Consider the following 21,057-nt stretch of genomic DNA (forward strand, 5'->3'; position numbering starts at 1 on the left):
ACCAGAAAGGGATCCCGATCCAGATCCCAAGAGAAGGGTCTTGGATCTCTTGCAAGAAAGTATTTGGGGAGAGTCCAGAACGTAAAATGAAAGCAAGTTTATTAAGAAAGTAAAGGAATAAAAGAATGGCTACTCCATAGGCAGAGCAGCAGCATGGGCTGCTCAGCTGCTTATACTTATTGTTACTTCTTGATGATATGCTAAACAAGGGGTGGATTATTCATGAGTTTTCCAGGAAAGGAGTGGACAATTCCCAGAACTGAGGGTTCCTCTCCTTTTTAGACCATATAGGGTAACTTCCTGATGTTGCCATGGCATTTGTAAACTGTCATGGCGCTGGTGGGAGTGTCTTTTAGCATGCTAATGCATTATAATTAGCACATAATGAGAAGTGAGGACGACCAGAGGTCCCTTTCATTGCTATCTTGATTTTGATGGGATTTGGCCAGCTTCTTTACTGCATGCTGTTTTATCAGCAAGGTCTTTGTGACCTGCATCTTGTGCCAACCTCCTATCTCATCCTGCAACTAAGAACGCCTTAAACTCCTGGGAATGCGGCCCAGTAGATCTCCGCCTTATTTCATCCAATCCCTATTCAAGATGGAGTTGCACTGGTAAATGCCTCTGACACAGCTGCTGTTCACAAACTCTATCATATACAGCCTCAAATTCCTGGGCCTCCCACCTCAATCTCCCAAGTAGCTGGGACTGCAGACACACACCACTGCGTCCAGCAAGTTTTTTTAGTTTTTAATCATTGTATTTCAAAAAGTAGTTGGGAGGATTAAATTTAAAACTTAAAAGTAAGGTACTTTGCAAAGTGTCAGCCCTTAGTATGTACTCAATAAATGGTAGTTTGTGTCCTCTCCTGTCCTTCTTCACATCCCTTGGCTTATCATCTGCAAGAAGGGGCAGTAAGTCTCTTTGGCAAGCGGGCTTCTTTGGCTGGAATGCCCAATCCTCTACTGCCAACCCTCTATCCATCTATTGTAAAAACTACAGAATTCCTGGCCACCTAACTGGGCAACAAAAGTGAAGGCCAAGAAAAGATACCCAGTGCCATCTTCTCCCATTCCAGCTGGAGGACTAAGACTCTAGGAGGCAAGGGGAAAGGGTGTCCTGGCTTTACTGTGAGAACTGGAGCATCTAAATTTTCTTCTCTGGGAGTCAGTTTTCCCTTTAGAAGGAGAGAGCTGGGCTGGAGGGCCCCAGGGGAATATGGATCAGTGGCAAAAAGAACGCTCAGCAAGTAATTTAACTCTTCAGACCGTGCCCCATCTTCAAAATGAGTGACAATAAAATGAATAATTGCACGTGGTTCACAAGGCCCCTGAATTGAAGTAAATCACACAAAGTGCTTAGCAGAGTCCCACGGACATAAAGCGTTCAATAGATGTCACCTCTATTCCTGCCATTGTCATCATTCCGACTCTAACATTCAAGGTGTCTCTATTAAGCAAAAGGATTCCTTTCTGAATGACTTTAATCCGCTAATGTACTCAAGGGTCTATCTAAAGCACAGCTCTAGAGCCCTGATTCTAGCACTTTCCATGGCCTGACGACCAGCTTTCCTGTCTCAAGGAGAAATCTGAGAATGGTCGAACAGCCATGACAGTACTCGCAAAGAGTTCATTCCCCCTTTTCTCCGCAACCTGCGGAGGTCTGAGCCCGACTTCCCCAGCACGCCCATCTCAGTCACCATTGGTCGCCTCCTCGCTGGCGTGACTAAAACCCGGCCCTCTTCTCGCTGGGACCACTCTGAGGCGATCTGCGGAAGCTGAGGGGCCTCGGAGGAGGGGCCGCGATGCATCCCGGGCTTTGTAGTCCACCTGCACAACTACAGCCAGAGAGCGGGGCCTCACGACCCGGAGAACTACAATCCCCAGCAGTCGGGCGGAAGCGGAGCGAGGGGGGCTCGCGTCACGTGGGCGTTCGGCCTGGGCGGGCTATTTCTCAGTGCGGCGGCGGCGGCGGTGGCGGCGGCTCCCGGGACCGGGGCCTTTTGTTTGGAGCGGCTGCGGGGGGGCCCCGGAGCGGCGACGCCGGAGGCCTTCCCCAGCTTGCTCGGTCCCGGCCGCCCCTCGCGGGGGTGGGGGGCCGCCCCCTGGGCCGGGCATCTCCTCAGGCGCCGCCGCCCCGCCCTAGACCGGCCCCGCCCGGCCTGAGGGGAGGAACCGGCCGGGCCTCGCCGCGCGGCCCAGCCACCTCCGGAGTCGCCGCCTCTGCTCTCAGTGCTCGGGATCGGAGGCCGTCCCTCGCCCCTCAGGCCGACGCCATGAAGATCAAAGATGCCAAGAAACCCTGTAAGATGGGGGCTGGGGCCCGCCAGGTTGGGAGGGCACCCTTGGGCCCCTTCTGAAAGCCTCTTGGCTGGGCGGTCTGTTTCCAAGCCCGTTGCTCCTCGCTGGCGCCTAGTCCGGGATGGGGGGCGGAGGGACCTTTTCAGCCACGAGTTCGAGGCTTCCGTCCTCCCCATCCCCCTATTAATGCATGGTGAATGCCTGCCGCCCCCTAGCCTTTCCTCCCACTTTCTCTTCGAGATCTGGGAGGTGCCAGAGGGAATTTCTGATTCTGATTTTTGTCAAACTAGACTAGTCTCCTCTCCCAGTTCCCCCTGACTTCAGGTTGAAAAGAGGCGGTCGCGGCTGTCAGGTTGCGCTGGCGGCTTTTAGCACCTGTTTTTACGGATTTCCGGGCTTCCTGCTTGTGTCCTTGAAATGCCGGTGGGTTCCCGGGAGTTATCACTGTTGTTACAGTTGGAGCTTTCAAACGTACGTGCATGCAATCTGCCAGCGTGTAATTGCTTTGGCTTGTTTTTGTTTAGAATATCAACTAGTTCATGTTTGTTTAGAAAACGCAGATAAACAAGAAAGATAAAGTCACCCGTATTCCCCGCACCCGGAGCGAACCACCATTAATATTATGGTGAATACCCGTAGAGACTTTTCTATGCATGTACTTAAAAAAAATTCTTACTGTGCTTTTAGAAAGGTCGACTTTCATTTGCTTCCTTTTATGTTTAGTCTTTTAAAAACCTTTTATTCCAGTAATTGACTTAATCATTCAGCCATTGTGATTGTCACTCTTTTTAAGTATAGCCTCCCAGAAGGACTAGGAATGTGGGGATTCATGCTCATCTTAGGGTCATATTGATACTTTTGCCCATTTTACAGTGTTTCATGTGATCTCTTAACTGTTAAGAAATCTACAACTATAAAACAGGGCGCTGACACTTTCCCTGCCCGCCTATCAAGGTTCCTGTAAAACTCGCCTGAGAGGCAACAAGCCAAATCCCTGTGAAAACCACAAATTCCTATTTAACTGTAAGGTAATTTGGTCTTAACTTTACAGGTGAGGAAATTGAAATTAGCCCCAGAGTAACTTTTCCAAGCATATACCAACCATGTGCTATGAGGTTCATAACTCTAAGTGGACTGAGTCATAACACAGTGTTCTTTCTCTTGCACCCGTAGAGCATTGTCTAAGTACTTTATCTGGTAGTTTCATCTGTTAATTAAAATTTTTAAAAAATTATTTATGATAACTGAATAGATCCTGTCATAGTTGTTCAAGAAGTCTATAAAATAGTGACGCGAAGGCTTAAATGAAAAGTAATACAGAGAGACTTCAAATTTACATTTGCTGAATTAAACTAATGCATCTTGAACAGGTGCAGTAATTAGAACACTTGGACATTTTCCCTCACGCATACGTTTTTCTCTGCTTCTCTTAGAATTTCCATTTGGTGAACAGTGTATGACCAACTCAAATTCTGACTCTTGTGGTGGTGATTATTTTCTTTTGTCATGATAGTGATTTGAGTACTTGGATTTGAACAAACTAATAATCAGGTATGAGTACCACCTCCTTCAAAGGTGTTTTAGTAAAGATTATAAAGATTATTATGACAACTTTATAAAATAGGGCCAGACACGGTGGGTCACACCTGAAATCCCAGCACTTTGAGAGGCCGAGGCGGGAGAATCGCTGGAGGCCAGGAGTGTGAGACCAACCTGGGCACCATAGCGAGACCTCATCTCTACAAATAAATAAATAAAAAGATTAGGCCGGGCGCGGTGGCTCACGCCCGTAATCCCAGCACTTTGGGAGGCCGAGGCGGGCGGATCACGAGGTCAGGAGATCGAGACCATCCTGGCTAACACGGTGAAACCCCGTCTCTACTAAAAATACAAAAAATTAGCCGGGCGAGGTGGCAGGCGCCTGTAGTCCCAGCTACGCGGGAGGCTGAGGAAGGAGAATGGCGTGAACCCCAGGGGGCGGAGCCTGCAGTGAGCCGAGATCGCGCCACTGCACTCCAGCCTGGGTGAAAGAGCGAGACTCCGTCTCAAAAAAAAAAATAAAATAAAATAAAAATAAATAAATAAATAAATAAAAAGATTAGCCGGGCATGGTGGCACACGCCTGTAGTCCCAGCTAAAGTCTTAAAAATACACGTTAGGTTGAGAAATAAGAGAATACCCCCTGTTTTTCCCCAAATAAGTTGATTATTAGAACATTGTGGTAAGTTGTGAGACCATTAATCTTAATATTGAATTATGCTGAAAATCTGGTCAGTTACTATGATGTAGAAGCCTAACATTTTTATATGTAAAAGGTAATTTTACTGTCTATTGTTTGTAGTAAAAGTAAGGAACATCACGTTTTGTGTGTAGGAAAGAAGGTATTTCAACCATGAACCTGTCCCGGATAATAAAAAATAAGGCTGGACACGGTGGCTTACACCTGTAATCCCAGCACTTTGGGAGGCTGAGTGGGGCGGATCACGAGGTCAGGAGTTCGAGACCAGCCTGACCCACATGGTGAAACCCCATCTCTACTAAAAATAGAAAAATTAGCCGGGCATGGTGGCACGCGCCTGTAGTCCCAGCTGTTCGGGAGGCTTGAGGCAGGAGAATTGCTGGAACCCAGGAGGTGGAGGTTGCAGTGAGCCGAGATCACGCCACTGCACTTCCAGCCTGGGCAACAGAGCGAGACTCCGTCTCTAAAAATAATAATAATAATATTATTTTAACTTTAAATCACTCAGGTTAACAAAAGATATATTTGTTTTGTTTTTGAATACCTGTATGGGGTTTCTTTGGCATAATTATAACATTTATTGATCACGTAGTATCTCTATGGCATTTTCTTTATATGCATTGCATCATTTAACTGCACACTAGAAGAAGCTGTATATTATATTGGCTAAACAAGTGACCTTGGCTTCACATGTGTTCTTACATTATTCACCTAAGTGTTAGAAAATAATTGCTTCTAAATACATTACCATTATCTTAACAGGTTATAAACCCGAATGCGTATATTAACCAGAAAATTTAAAAAGGAATTAGTTTCATCTTCTAAATTGTGTAACTGGAAGATTAGCATTTGAAATTGTGTTAATTCAACGCCAGGGGAAGGAAGGAGAAAGTCAATCCTGTGGTACTCTATTCCCTGCCTGCCATGATTTCTTAGGGTCAGATTTTTAAGATTGTGTTTGGGTTACCCTTGTAGCATATAACAGGATTAACAAGGTGATAGTAAAATGTGATACATATATTTAAGTGTGGTGTGATGTAGGTTTTGAGTTTGTGCTTTATTAACCCAAGTAGTAAGGTACTTGAAATTTTTGTTAAGACCAGAGAAAATGGTATAGCATATATTTGTAGTTTGTGTCTGTGTAATTTGGCCTGTTGTAAACTCAGTTGTAATATAAGAGTCATCACTCCCAGTAGATAGTTGGGGTAGTGGTTTCTAATATAGCTCCCCTTAGAAATAACTAATTTACTAAAGAAAAAAACAGTTACCTGAAGCTGTCCTAAGGAATCACTACTGAAGATATGAAGATGATTGTTTTCTTAGTCTATTTCAGAACAAAAACCATTTTTGTTTGGAATAATTATTGAGAATAGTGAAATGTCTTATCCAGGAAGTTGAAGCGTTATCTAGAATATACCAGCATACACGCTCACTTTATAATTTTGTTCTTTTAAAATACCCTATGTTTTGAGCATTTTTCATGTTGGTTTCCCTTTATGCCTAAAGAACAAGTAAGTACTGATTTAGTTTAGTATCTCCACCCTCCCCTATTTCTTTTTTTTTTTTTCTTTTGAGACGCGGTCTCACTCTGTCATCCAGGCTAGAGTGCAGTGGCACAATCTCAGCTCACTATAACCTTGGCATGCCAGGCTCAAGCAGTTCTTCCCCCTCAGCCTCCCCAGTAGCTAGAACTACAGGTGCTCGCCACCATGCCCAGCTAATTTTTTTGTGTTTTTGGCAGAGATGGGGTTTTGCCGTGTTGCCCTTGCCAGACTGGTCTTGAACTCCTGAGCTCAAGTGACCCTCCTGCTGGGATTACAGGCATGAGCCATGTTCCTGGCCAGGATAAATCTGCATCGTACCAGTAGCAATTAAATAGTTATTTTAGTGTTGTTCTCTGCTTCCTTAGCAAACACTTAGTAGGATACCAAGTTTATCACACCTTGTTAGAAATTAACAGTCTGCTCTTGTGGCTAGGTAGCTTCTGCTGTTTAGTATTTTAAAAGGTGATTGGACAAGAAGATTTCTCCTTTTGCATATATAATGCGTCTGGTAAGACATAGCACTTCGTTCTTGTAGTAGAGATATTTTTGCTATATATGGGGAACTAATGTCAACTCTCATAAGACCACTTGAGACATAGAATAAGAGCTATTATTTTGTTAAAGGCATAATGAACAGGTCATGAGAGATTCTAATAGTTCTCACAGTCTGGGACTGTATATTGACCATCATCAAAGTGCTTATATTTGTGTAATGTGTGTTTTGTTTTGCTTTTTAAATGTGTATTTTGGTTCTTTTTTTTCACCTTAGCAAGGAATGTTTTATTCTGGAAAAAAAAAAAAAATACATGTTTAGGTTATATGCCGTAAGTAGGCTGCTTATGCACTGGTGACCTACTTTTCAAGGGTCTCTTGGCCAGAAGCAACAAAGCTATAAATATGTAGATACTTGCTTGATTTCCTAGGAAACTGGTAGTTTTCTCTTTTTTTTGAGATGGAGTCTTGCTTTTGTCACCCAGGCTGGAGTGCAGTGGTGTGATCTCAGCTCACTGCAACCTCCGCCTCCTGGGTTTAAGCGATTCTCTTGCCTCAGCCTCCCAAGTAGCTGGGATTACAGGCACATGCCACCAAGCCTGGCTAGTTTTTGTATTTTTAGTAGAGATGAGGTTTCACCATGTTGGCCAGGCTGGTCTCGAACTCCCGACCTCAGGTGATCCACCCACCTCGGCCTCCCATAGTGCTAGGATTACAGATGTGAGCTACCCCGCCCGGCCAGGAAACTGGTGTTTTTCTTACCTCATGGAACTGTTAGGTAGACCTGTGGTTGTACTTAATACCTGTATATTTACTCATATTCTCATTGCAAATAAGTAAAGTTTGAGCTTCATGTCCTCCCCTTATTTTGGTGACATATATTAATCATAAGTATTTTGTAGATATACTGGAAAATATATGTTGGTAATTAGACCACTTACTAAATGATAGGAGTGTATCATAATTGAGAATTTATGTCTCTTCTGTTTGTGCTGCCTTTGTGCTTTTTTTTTTTTTTTTTTTTTTTTGCCTTGCTGAGATTCTGCATCTCGTGCTTTTTAATAGTGATTATTTTTCTGGCATAAAGAAATTAATTTCTGAAGTCAATTGAATTGAAAGAATTTCAGTGTAAAAGGTGGCCATTGCCAGCCACCAACTTTTCTTTTTTCTTAATTGAAGTTATAGCAGGGCTGAGTTCTCTTTCAGTCGCTGCTTTGTTGATTTTAAGGAGAAAATTGTCATAACTGATATATGCTAGAAATAATAGAAGGAGCCTGCAATTTTCTGGTTTGCATATTATGGTTCCTATGAAGTCATCATCTGCAGGATAGCTTCTCTAGTTTACCTTTCTTTAAAAACAGCACTCAAGGAACGAACACATTTCTAGTAGACTAGATGTGAAATGAGTCCTGGGCTTTTTGTATTGTTGACTTTTTAAAAAACCTACCTGTTTGGGCAGTAACTGAAGATAATAGTATCGTTTTTCCAATTTAATTTACAGTATTTATAAAACATTGTGTTTCTCTCGTCTAATACACTAATAAGTGGGTCACAAGTTTGAAATTTAATAATTTGTTTCATGAGTTCGTAGTTATTCTTTATGCCTTATGTACACATTTTATAGTATTCTGAAGTATTTAATATAGTTTTAAAAACACATGAGGGCCGGGCACGGTGGTTCACGCCTGTAATCCCGGCACTTTGGGAGGCCGAGGCAGGCGGGCGGATCACGAGGTCAGGAGATCCAGACCATCCTGGCTAACATGGTGAAACCCCATCTGCAGTAAAAATACAAAAAATTAGCTGGGTGTGGTGGCAGGCGCCTGTAGTCCCAGCTGCTCGGGAGGCTGAGGCAGGAGAGTGGCATGAACCCGGGAGGCAGAGGTTGCAGTGAGCCAGATAACGCCACTGCACTCCAGCCTGGGCGACAGAGCAAGACTCCGTCTCAAAAAAAAAAATATAGAAAACCACACATGAGAGATTTAACATATGTAATAAGATAAAATATAGCTTTGTTTAGGACGTTTTACTTTTTGTTTAAAGTTTTTTTCTTTTCAGTGTATCATAATGTTCAGTGAAGTTTTCTTTTGGTTGTTTTCATGCCAAAAAAAAAAAAAAAAAGCCTAAAAACCCGTTTAAAGAAGCACTGGAAGGATTTTTTTTTCATCATTTAATGATTTATTATACCTAGATAGCCATTTTCTTTCTTTGTGAAAGTTTCAGTAAACATGCACATTTTCATTAAAAAGAGGATTTCAGTCAGTGAATGGAAGGGTGGACCACTACATATAAATGAGCCTTTCTACTGCCAGCTCGTGTGTGTGTGTGTGTGTGTGTGTGTGTGTGTGTGTGTAATACAGATTTATTATCCCTCATCTGAAATGCCTGAGACCAGAAGTGTTTAGTGTTTCAGATTTCAGTTACGTTTGGGTTTTAGAATATTTGCATTATACATGTTTGCATTATACTTAAAGGTTGAGCATCCCTAATCTGAAATTTGAAATGCTCTTTTGAGCATTTTCTTGGAAGCCTCATGTCAGTGCTCAAAAGATTTAAGATTTTGGATTTCAGATTTTTGGATTAAGGATATTCAACCTTTATGTATATTTTGTCACCTTTTATGTGTTTGTCTTTAATGCTTCACTGCATGCGTTACTGAGTAGCCAGAGTATGTATTTTGGAATTAATTGTTGATATACCTTTGGAGTCAGAATCTTTGGTACGCATTCATAGATTTAGAAAAGTAGATAATTTATTTCTCTAATGTTTAGTCTATGAACTTGAACTCTTTTCCTGGACATTAAAGTTCCTTTGAAACTTCATTCATGGTTTTGTATAATAATTCAAAGTTCTTTGTGTAAGTGTTAATTGGGATTTTTGCTTTCAAGAATGACAGTATCCAGATGTTTATAAACCTGGGAGCAGACACTTTTGGCTGAAAATAAGAATGGCATGAACTTTAAACTTAGTAATGTATTAGCTTTGTAGCTTGCTCCATGAGTAACATTTTTATATTTGCAGGTCTGTTCTGACACCTATGTTTGACACAAAGCACAGAAAGAAAACCTGCAGATATTTTCTAAAAGTATATTTTGAATTTTGGAAAATAAAGGTTTTTAGCTTAATCTCACCTTGTAGAAATTTTTTATCCTAGAATGTACTTGATGTGGCAATAGTGATTTCCACCCCTGCCCCACAAAATCTTTTAGAGTCAACCATCAGTCAAATAGGAGAATTCATTTTGGCTATTTAATATCAGAAGGATGCCTTTGTTTTATCTAATGCCCATTGAAAAGTATTCTAATAACATGTTGTTTAAACAGATTGGGACATTTTTTCTTTTGAGACAGAGTCTCGCTGTGTTACCCAGGCTAGAGTGCAGTGGCAGAATCTTGGCTCACTGCAACATCTGCCTCCCGAGTTCAAGCGATTCTCCCGCCGCAGCCACCCAAGTAGCTGGAATTACAGGCGTGCGCCACCAGCTGAGCCAATTTTCGTATTTTTAGTAGAGACAGGGTTTCACCATGTTGGCCAGGCTGGTCTCAAACTCCTGACCTCGAGTGATCCACCTGCCTTGGCCTCCCAAAGTGCTGTGATTACAGGTGTGAGCCCCCGTGCCTGACCAGATTGGGACATTTCTGAAGGAATCTCTGGTTTATGGGATAAAGAGACCTGCTCCTATTGTTTTCTTTAAGTGTGTTTGTCCAAGCAAACACCTGTGTGAATTCACCCTCTGTTAGTATCGCTGCTACCATTCGTTTCAAGCGTGTGTTACTTAAGATGGCCTTTGTTGGCCGGGCACGGTGGCTCACGCCTGTAATCCCAGTACTTTGGGAGACCAAGGTGGACAGATCACAAGATCAGGAGATCAACCCATTCCAGCCTCACAGGCCCATTCTATTCTATCGTCATTTCATAACCTCTTCCATGTAGGTTATTATAAGTCGCTAGCCCGCCTCTTAGAACCTCTCATTTCCTTTCCATCGTGGAAATCTGTCCTTAAGGAAATCACTTCTCAGTGTTCCATCTGCTATTCTACTACTCCTCAGGGATTGTTCAGGCCCCCTCCCTTCCCTACACATCAAGCTCGGGTATTTGCCCCTGCCCAGGACCAGCAAATTGACATTACTCACATGCCTCAAGTCAGGAAACTAAAATACCTCTTGGTCTGGGTAGACACTTTCACTGGATGGGTAGAGGCCTTCCCCACAGGGTCTGAGAAGGCCACCACAGTCATTTCTTCCTTTTCGTCAGACGTAATTCCTCGGTTTGACCTTTCCACCTCTATACAGTCCAATAACAGACCGGCCTTTATTAGTCAAATCACCCAAGCAGTTTCTCAGGCTCTTGGTATTCAGTGGAACCTTCATACCCCTTACCGTCCTCCATCTTCAGGAAAGGTAGAATGGACTAATGGTCTTTTAAAAACATACCTCACCAAGCTCAGCCTCCCATCCAAAACTGTATCCAGGCCATCACCAATCATTCTATACGACAAATGCTCCTTCTAACAACCCCACAATATCACCGCTTACCACAAAATATTTATTCAGTTGAATCTCTCCCACACTAGGTTCCCATGCCACCCCTAATCCCGCTCGAAGCAGCCCTGAGAAACATCGCCCATTATCTCTCCATACCACCCCCAAAATGTTTTGCCGCTCCAACATTTCACCACTATTTTGTTTTGATTTTCTTACTAATATAAGAAGACAGGAATGTCAGGCCTCTGAGCCCAAGCTAAGCCGTCATATCCCCTGTGACCTGCACATATACATCCAGATGGCCTGAAGCAACTGAAGATCCACAAGTGAAAATAGCCTTAACTGATGACATACCACCATTGTGATTTGTTTCTGCCCCACCCTAACTGATCAATGTACTTTGTAATCTCCCTCTCCCTTAAGAAGGTTCTTTGTAATTCTCCCCACCCTTGAGAATGTAATTTGTGAGATCCACCCCCTGCCCTCAAAACATTGCTCCTAACTCCACCGCCTATCCCCAAACTTGTAAGAACTAATGATAATCCACCACCCTTTGCTTTCTTTGGACTCAGCCCGCCTGAACCCAGGTGAAATAAACAGCCTTGTTGCGCGCGCACACACACACACACACACAAAAAAAAACAAGGTCAGGAGATCAAAACCATCCTAGTCAACATGGTGAAACCCCGTCTCTACTAAAAATAAAAAAATTGGTTGGTCGTGGCAGCGCACACCTGTAGTCCCAGCTACTTGGGAGGCTGAGGCAGGAGAATTGCATGAACCTGGGAGGTGGAGGCTGCAGTTAGCAGAGATCATGCCACTGCACTCCAGTCTGGGCAACAGAGCAAGACTCCATCTCAAAAAAAAAAAAGATGGCCTATGTTGCTAGGCACTCGACAAAACTGAGAAAATTTAGTCACTTTCTTCTGCTTATGTTGCTTAGTTATTTATACCTGTTTATAGGTGACATGATAAAAGTATTGCGTTTGGGTTCTAAGCTGCCCCTGGCTTCCCAAATTATGGTCTAATGTCATTTTACTTTCTTAAGAAACTTTTTTTCCTATACTGGAAGTACTTTCCAGAATACAGAATACTGTTTCTTAAGATTATCTGTAATGTAGCTCCAGATCTCTAATTTGAGTTTCAAATATAAAGACGAACGAGCTGTTTCTCCAAAAGAAGATAATGAGGATTACTCCTTCCTCATATTCAAAATTATACACTAATTTTAGTAAATGTGTAAATTATAAAATGGAGAAATGTATAGACTTCTTTCTCATTGAATTATATGTTCCTGGTTTTGTAATATGTAACACATATCAAGTAAAATGAGTAAGAAAGTAGAATTTTAGAAATAATTTTTATTGACAACTTTTACATAAAAACTGTTAAATATATTTTGTTGCCAGACATTTTAATCCACGTATCTTGAGTACTAAACTCTTTTTGAGTCTCTGTCATAATAGTTAAGATCCCAGAGAATAGAAATATATATTTTTAGCATGGAATCTTGGCACTGTCACTTAACAGTTTGACCTCAGGCAAGTTTGTAATTGCTTTGCCTCCTTGTCTAAGTGGTACACTTAATAGAGCAATCTTATAGTGGGGGTACTGAGGATTAAATGAGCCTGTATCTGACAGGTAGTGAGCACTCAGTAAATGTTAGCTATAATTCTATGGAGAACTGAATCAGTTGGGCTTTAAACTAATTCTAAAAATTTGAATTTTGTAATTTGTAATATTATAACACTGACTTCCTTGGGAACAATTGGAAAATGCTCCTTTGTGTCAGTATAAGTATTGTGGCCAATAAATATAAGGAAATCACGTTGTAAAACTGAATGTTATAGCCTGAAGGAATCAGGTGACCAAAGCCAGTGATTTTCAAATGCCATTTAGATCTGACTATATATACAGAATTATATACTGTATATATATCCGAATATATACAGTATATAATTTTTAATAGCATCCCATATCTCACTCTTAAAGATTATTGTCCAGTGCCTCTGAGGTAAGAGGTCAGGAATCTGTTTTTAAATGTTTGTAAATGGTCTATACCATTTTTTTCAAGAGGGTGTTACTTAAGATGGCCTCTATTGCTGGCCTTACTTTACAGGCACATCTTAAGCAGCTCATATCATCCTGTACACTGTCAAAGTAGAAAGTTTGTTTGCTTTCTAATTGGAAGGTAGACTGCCACTCTCTTCTTAGGACGTCAGTAGTGTTCCCATTGTCTAAGAAGTTCAAGTCTAAGCTCTTTAGCTAAATGTGCAAGGTCCTCTATCTATTTCCTCAGACTTCCCCCTTTTTCTAGTTCCTTAACTGTATTGATGTATGCCTCTTTGCCTTTGGATGGGGTTTTTTGTTATTTTAGTATTTTCTAAATACTAAACACAGGCATAGGGTTTATCATTCCTCCTATTAATCTATACTTGTATAACATTTTATTTTGCATATCTCATTCTTAATGTGTTTTATTTATATTCCCCTGCTATGTTGAGCGCTCCTTCAGGGCAGGTATTTTATCTTATTCATATGCATTCCTATTTGCTGGTGTAGAGGAGATAATGATTATTTACTGAAGGGAATTGCTTTTTGGGTTTGTTTTTTATGACAGGATCTCACTCTGTTACCTAATCTGCAGTGTAGTGGTGCAAACATGGCTCACCGCAGCCCCAGCCTCCTGGACTCAAGTGATCCTCCTGCCTCAGCCTCCCGTAACTGGGACTACAGGTGCATGCTGCCACACCCAGCTAATTTTTAAATTTTTTGCAGAGACAGGATCTTGTTATATTGCCAAGGCTGGTTTCAAACTCTTGTCCTCAAGCAATCCCCCCTACCTCAGCCTCCCAAAGTATTGGGATTTCAGGTGTGAGCACCATACCCGGCAGGAATTGCTTTTTAAGGAGGTGCTTTTCTCCTGGGTTACTTGAAGTGATTATAGGCCAGTTTTATTGTATTAAAATGTTTATAGAAACAAAGATTTCCATGCCCTTAGTGATGACCTATTTATTGAAAAAAAAATGATCTGAATTTTTTCTCATCCCTGGAGCACATGGTAAGTATTTAGTAAATGAAAAGGAGTTGCCTACCAGGCCAGGAATTAAAAGATACTGGGTCAACTCTAAGCACCCTATACGTTTTTAGAAAATATATTAATAAAACTTTGAAGGGAAAAAGGTGAGTTTCACATGAAATATGTGTCTTACCCAATATGTATTATTGCCTGAATGCATGATTCAGAGTAAATGAAGTTTGTGGCTAACTAGTTTCTAATTTGTGTTTCTAAAATGGATATATATATATATATATATATATTTTGTTTGTTTGTTTGTTTGTTTGTTTCCCTCCCATAGCTTTCCCATGGTTTGGCATGGACATTGGGGGAACTCTAGTAAAGCTCTCGTACTTTGAACCTATTGATATCACAGCAGAGGAAGAACAAGAAGAAGTTGAGAGTTTAAAAAGTATTCGGAAATATTTGACTTCTAACGTGGCATATGGATCCACCGGCATTCGGGATGTACACCTTGAACTGAAAGATTTAACACTTTTTGGCCGAAGAGGGAACTTGCACTTTATCAGGTTTCCAACCCAGGACCTGCCGACTTTTATCCAAATGGGAAGAGATAAAAACTTCTCAACATTGCAAACGGTGCTATGTGCTACAGGAGGTGGTGCTTATAAGTTTGAAAAAGATTTTCGCACAGTAGGTATCTTTTACTCAAAACTGAAAATTGATACCTGTTTTTAAATATGAGAGTAAGTTTCCATCTAGCATGTTCCTTAATTCTCCCTGCACATGCAGTGGGAAATATGTATCCATGGTTGCCTTTCACTTGGGGTGTTTTAAACACGTTTATGAGATGACTAAAAATTGCCCAGATTTGGTCATGTTGTTGCACATAATATTTGGTAAAACTTGTTTAGGGCTGTACTACAAAGCTACAATAAAAAGGGAATTTGGGGACTTTAATGAATTTGGCAGTGTACAAAGCCAGATATAAATGAAGCTTGAATTATTTTCACTGTTGTCCTATATTTACATGGTTTTTGGAATATTACTTATTCAAATAATATTAATCTTCCAGGGCCATCTCCTTCCCAAACCTTAAGTTTGGAAACCAGTGTCTTTTGGTTAGTATAATAGACACCTGAATGAAAACCTGTTACCCTTTTTCTTCTGTTTTTACACTGTTAATCCTGCCGTGTTCCTGTGTCAAATGGAGTGGTTTGAATGGATATGGCAGGAGAACTATGAGTATTGGTTTGAGTTATGTGCTGTTAGCAGTTTGCCATCTTCTAATCTTTTCCATTAGAATGAGAGTTCAAAGAGTGGTTTGCCAAGCTTCTAGTCTTTTCTATTAGAATAAAGAGTGGCTCTATTTAGGACCACTACATTTGTTTTTCTTGAAAATGTAAATGTGAATAATTTAATTTCTGAAAATCGTAAGAAAACACTGTTAATGGAATATAAAGGCTGACGTGGGAGGATCACTTGAGGCTAGGAGTTTGAGACCAAGCTGGGCAACATAGTGGGACCCCGTCTCTACAAAAAATAAAAAAAATTAGCTCAGCATAGTGGCCTGTGCTTGTAGTCCCAGCCACTCAAGAGGCTGAAATGGGAGGATTGCTTGAGCTCTTGAGATTGAGGCTGCAGTGAGCTGTGATTGAGCCATTGCACTCCAGCCTGGCTGACAATGAGACCCTGTCTCAAAAGGAATATAAATAACTTAAATGGCTCATAGAAGCGAGACCCTTTATAATTTGAGGCAAAGATCTGTAGTACTGTATGAAAAGAGGTGCCTTGGGAACACAGAGGAGTAACAACAACTAGAGAGTTGAAGAGGTTCCCAGAGGAAGTGATATCTAAGCTGCAATGTTTTATAAAAAATACCTTATAATATACTTTTTACTAACCTGAAATGATGAATTTAATCATTTCAAACTAGTACTCTAATATAAAGACAGAAGATTAAGGTATCAGTGATTAATCAGAAATTAATCTATCTGTGGGTAGATTAATAGTATGATCATTCCAGAGGACATCATGAAGTAGTTATATGCTTGCACCTATGCATAGATTGATCATGAATACCAAAGCTACACATGCCAGGTTGATATAGTATGTTCTATTGGAAAATCAGATACCATAAATGGCATTGCTGTTGGTGACATGACCCTCCAACATGCTAAACAAACACTTGGTAAAATTCTAAACAGTAAGAAGTACAATATTCCCTTGCTTTATATGGTGGTTTGATTCCTAGCAAATTTAGTATATGTTTAAAACTACGTGGGTTGGGCACAGTGGCTCACGCCTGTAATCCCAGCATTTTGGGAAGCCAAGGTGGGCAGATCACTTGAGGTTAGGAGCTGGAGACCAGCCTGGCCAATAATGGTGAAACCTCATCTCTACCAAAAATACAAAAATTAGCCAGGTGTGGTGGCGGGCACCTGTAATCCCAGCTACTCGAGAGGCTGAGGTGGAGAATCGCTTGAACCCGCGAGGTGGAGGTTGCAGTGAGCCGAGATTCTGCCACTGTACTCCAGCCTGAGTGACAGAGCTAGACTCCATCTCAAAAATGGATGAATGAGTGAGTGAATCCATGGGACGAATACTTTTGTATTTATATACACAGACAGGTAAAATAACTTTGTTCTTCTCTAGCCTCAGATAATTATAAATAATTTTCCTACTGCCACTATAAAAATGACTGGCAGAACATTCAAAGATAATGCATAGATGGGATAATTCTTTGGTTTGCAGAAATGTCCCACCCGTTAAAGATGTCTGGCATCACAAGTCCCTGCCCACTAAATGTCACTTTGGTCCTTCCTTCCTCCCCATCATTTAGGAAACTAGCAGTGAGGTGATACCACCCTCACCGAGGACCAGTGGACTAGATGAAATCCCTAAAGAGATTTTGACATGAAACAAAATGAAAATGTGGGGGTCATAGATTATTTTTAATTTTTGTAAAGTAATACAGGAAAATCATATAATTGAGTCAAGTGTTTTTGAATGTCATCCTTTTTTGTTTTTTTGTTTGTTTGGTTTAACAGATTGGAAACCTCCACCTGCACAAACTGGATGAACTTGACTGCCTTGTAAAAGGCTTGCTGTATATAGACTCTGTCAGTTTCAATGGACAAGCCGAGTGCTATTATTTTGCTAATGCCTCAGAACCTGAGCGATGCCAAAAGATGCCTTTTAACCTGGATGATCCCTATCCACTGCTTGTAGTGAACATTGGCTCAGGAGTCAGTATTTTAGCAGTCCATTCCAAAGACAACTATAAACGAGTGACTGGGACAAGGTAGTGACCTTTTTGGTTGTATTGCTGCATTCACATTGTTTTATACATAGGAGTTATGAAATCAGTATAATAATGCCATTTTCACCAGTAAAAGAGCATGTATTTGCACAATAGCAAAAAAATTTTTTTTTTTTTTTTTTTTTAAGTGAAAGGGTGCCATGTTGCCCAGGCTGGTCTCGAACTTCTGAGCTCAAGCAGTCTGCCTGTCTTGGCCTCCCAAAGTGCTGGGATTACAGGCATGAGCCACCGCTCCCAGCCAACAGATAATGTATTTTTATAAGATGTGTATGTCAAGACTCAAACTGAAATTATTAAATGTTTGTTAGCATCAGTTGGGATCAAAATTTCCATAATGGTAAAAGTGAATTTTTATCTAGAATGAGTCTAGTAACATTTTTTTCTAGAATTTAACCGGAGCGTTTACTTGGAAGCAACAGTGTTCTATTGATTTTAAAACTTTATTATGTTTATGTTTTGTTCTTTTTTTCCAAAGCATTTTTCTTCTTTACCTATTTTTTCACTTTTTAATAGATGTTAATATAAGTAAACCTCTAACTTGCCACATGCTGAATAGATTACCATTTAAACTGCAGTATTGGGGAACATTGTAATTTATTCTTACAGGATGAATTAATGTGATTTCTTTTTGTGATAACATTAATGTTCCAAATAGCCCACATACTTTTCTGTAATACCTGAAATATGAATGAGAAATAAGATTGAAAACTCATGATTCTTTTATGTATTTTATCAACTTTTACAGAGAGGTGAAGATTCTGGTTTAAGGAAGAAAGATTTTGGAATACTTTAGATTGATTTGTGAAAAAAACTCATTTTAATTTTAAAGTAGTAATTCTGTTTAAATTATACTTAAATTTAATTAGTACTTTATTTTTATGGTGGTTAAAAGTTCACCTCTGTTGTAATTCTCTATGCCAAAGAATTACACACTACTATTACCTTCTTCACTTAACTCTAAAAGAAGTTCAGTCTGTTAACTAAATCCAACAGTGATTCAGGGGTAGAACTTGCTAGAAATTTAGATGAGACTAGGGAGCAAAGGTTTAGAGTTTAGGAATTAGATATGATTTCATTCTGTGAGCATATCCAGAAGAATAATAGAAGCAAATAAATTTCTGTAATTGACATGTTGGCCAGCCGGACATAAATTTACTCATTGTATTTATGTGTAGGTCATGTTAAATGTTAATCTATCACATTGAATTGATTTCATCCATGTCAGGCCAAGTAAATAAGCCTTTCCCAAAATCATTTCTTGGAAACCATTTAAAATTACAAAGCTGGGCGTGGTAGTTAATGCCTGTAATTCTCACACTTTGGGAGGCCAAAGTGGAGGGCTGCTTGAGACCAGGAGTTCAAGACCAGCCTGGGAAACATAGTGAGACCCCCATCTCTACAAAAATATATACATATATGTTAGTCCAATGTGGTAGTGTGCATCTCTAGTCTAGCTGCTGTGGAGGCTGGAACAGGAAGATTGCTTGAGCCCAGGAGTTCAAGGATGCAGTAAGCTATGATCATGGTCACTGCACTCCAGCCTGAGGGACAGAGTGAAACCTTGTCTCAAAAGAAAAATTACAGATTTTCTCTTTGTAATTAATATGGTACTGCTTTTTAACATTTATTCCTTTTTAATGCACACCCAACCATTTATTTTTGGTAACTACAGAGTGTAAGGTATTAGGTGAAGACTTTGGGAGATATTTAATAGGTCTTTCCTTTCCTCATGTTTCCACCAAGTGATTTTTTTCTTTGGTTTATTCTTTGATCTAACAAGTTTGGTTTTACTAAACAATTTTTGTTGCCTTCATTATGTTATTTCAGCACTTAGCATTAGTCATAGGTTCTTTTCTGTGTGTTTATTGAATACATGAATGATCCACCCTTTTACGTTAGAGAAAGAATACTATGTATAAATGCAACTTAGCAAGTTTCTTTATTTTCTTTAGCCTTGGAGGGGGTACCTTTCTGGGTTTATGCAGTTTATTGACTGGCTGTGAAAGTTTTGAAGAGGCTCTTGAAATGGCATCCAAAGGTGATAGCACACAAGCTGACAAGCTGGTCCGTGATATTTATGGAGGAGATTATGAAAGATTTGGTTTGCCAGGTTGGGCTGTAGCATCTAGGTAAGTTTAACATTTGTGTTATTTAAGTTACAGAACTTAAGTAATTCAAGTTGCTTATGTTTTTGGAAAGCAATGTAACAGAAAGTTGTAAGGGTGCTTTCTCTTACCCATTTTAGGTTTCAAGTTTTGAACATTGATGTCATTTAAAAATTAAGTATACATTACGAAGTTTACCCTGACTGCACCTTGTAATAAACTTTTTTTTTTTTAATTTTTGAGTGTCCTTCCAGTGTTTCTCTATGCCAATACAAATACATATTTTTACTTTTCTCCCCATATACAAAAGGTAATGTACCATTATATGGCATACTATATATACTCTAAAGTATCCATATAGAAATCTTTACATGTTGTCCTTATTTTATACAGGTGTAGGATAAATTCCCAAAAGTTGGATTGCAAATGCATTTTTGAGATATTGTTAATTATGCAAAAGAGCGGTACTGTTTTTCACTCTCAGCAGCAGTAAATGAAAGTGCCTGTTTCACCAGTAGAGTGCTAACTTTTGCATTTTTGCTAATCAGATGGAGAAGTGGTATCTTAATGTAATTTTAATTTACATTTCTCCTACCAACACTGGGGTTAAGAGCCTTGCATATTTTATTTTCTGTGAGTTATTGTTCATGTTCTACTTTTCTGTTGGATTGTTATACAGTTGAATTTATCAGTCTTTTCTTTTATGGCTTCTGGATATTGATTCATAGTAAGTAAGTCTTCTACATTCCAAATATATAAAGGAATAAACCCTTGTTTTCTTCTGATATGTTAATAGTGGTATTTTTATACTTAAATCTTTGATTTACTTATAGTTTATCTTAGGGTATTTTGTGAGTTACAGATCATGCTTTCATTTTTCAGGGGTTTTTTTGTTTGTTTGTTTTTCTTTTTCAGAAGGCCCTAATGTCTAATAATCCATCTTTATTTCACTGATTTGAGATGGCTTTTTTACATATGCTGGCTTTTCATTCTGTTGATGTACCAGCATTATACTTTCAGCTTTATAGAGGCATAAAAAGTATGTTTTAATCTGTAGAAGGGCTAGTTTCACCCCTTTGCTTGATTTTCTGTATGAACTTGGCAAGCATTTTCTCTATGACAAAACGTTTTTTTGGAATCTCAGTAAGTTTACATATTAACTTAGGGACAAATGATATCTTTATAGTAAGTCTTGCTGTTGAAGAACTTAGCTTGTCTGTTTGTTTAAGGCTACTTTTGTGCCTTTCACACATTTAAAAAGGCCTCTCCAAATATGTCCATACATGGCTTTTTAAATTCATTCCTAAATATTTTAAATTTACTGTTCTGTTGTCTATCAGTCTTGTCTCCCATTATGCTTCCTAACCATTGTTGCTTGTGCACCCCAAGTTCTTTGTCAGGGAATCCAGTGCCCTTTGATAGTGGAGTTTGTCTCACTCTTCAATAATATCTCCTGCCTCTCCCTCAGATGGACACTTCACTCTGACCAAACATCTTGTGATTTCATAGATGTTTTCATTTCTCATTTCTTGTGCCTTTAACCTTTAGTTGC

The 21,057-nt window shown here is 39.9% G+C and overlaps 1 protein-coding gene across 3 annotated transcripts in view; it reads left to right on the plus strand.

The window, feature by feature from the left end:
- Positions 1 to 1,942: 1,942 nt before the first annotated feature.
- Positions 1,943 to 21,057, plus strand: part of PANK3 (pantothenate kinase 3) — a 32,700-nt gene continuing 13,585 nt past the window's right edge. The window contains exons 1-5 of one of the 3 annotated variants that reach the window (XM_063642632.1): positions 1,943 to 2,303; positions 2,609 to 2,771; positions 14,419 to 14,771; positions 17,129 to 17,382; positions 19,353 to 19,529. In XM_063642632.1, coding sequence (XP_063498702.1) covers positions 14,436 to 14,771; positions 17,129 to 17,382; positions 19,353 to 19,529 — 767 coding nt within the window. In that variant the 5' untranslated portion in view covers positions 1,943 to 2,303; positions 2,609 to 2,771; positions 14,419 to 14,435. Of the gene's footprint in view, positions 2,304 to 2,608; positions 2,772 to 3,733; positions 3,852 to 14,418; positions 14,772 to 17,128; positions 17,383 to 19,352; positions 19,530 to 21,057 lie in introns of all 3 variants that reach the window. The other 2 variants (XM_055285300.2, XM_055285298.2) reach the window with 2 other exon arrangements.

Source organism: Symphalangus syndactylus, chromosome 7 (genome assembly GCF_028878055.3).
Source record: "Symphalangus syndactylus isolate Jambi chromosome 7, NHGRI_mSymSyn1-v2.1_pri, whole genome shotgun sequence".
NCBI classification, from domain to species: Eukaryota; Metazoa; Chordata; class Mammalia; order Primates; family Hylobatidae; genus Symphalangus; species Symphalangus syndactylus.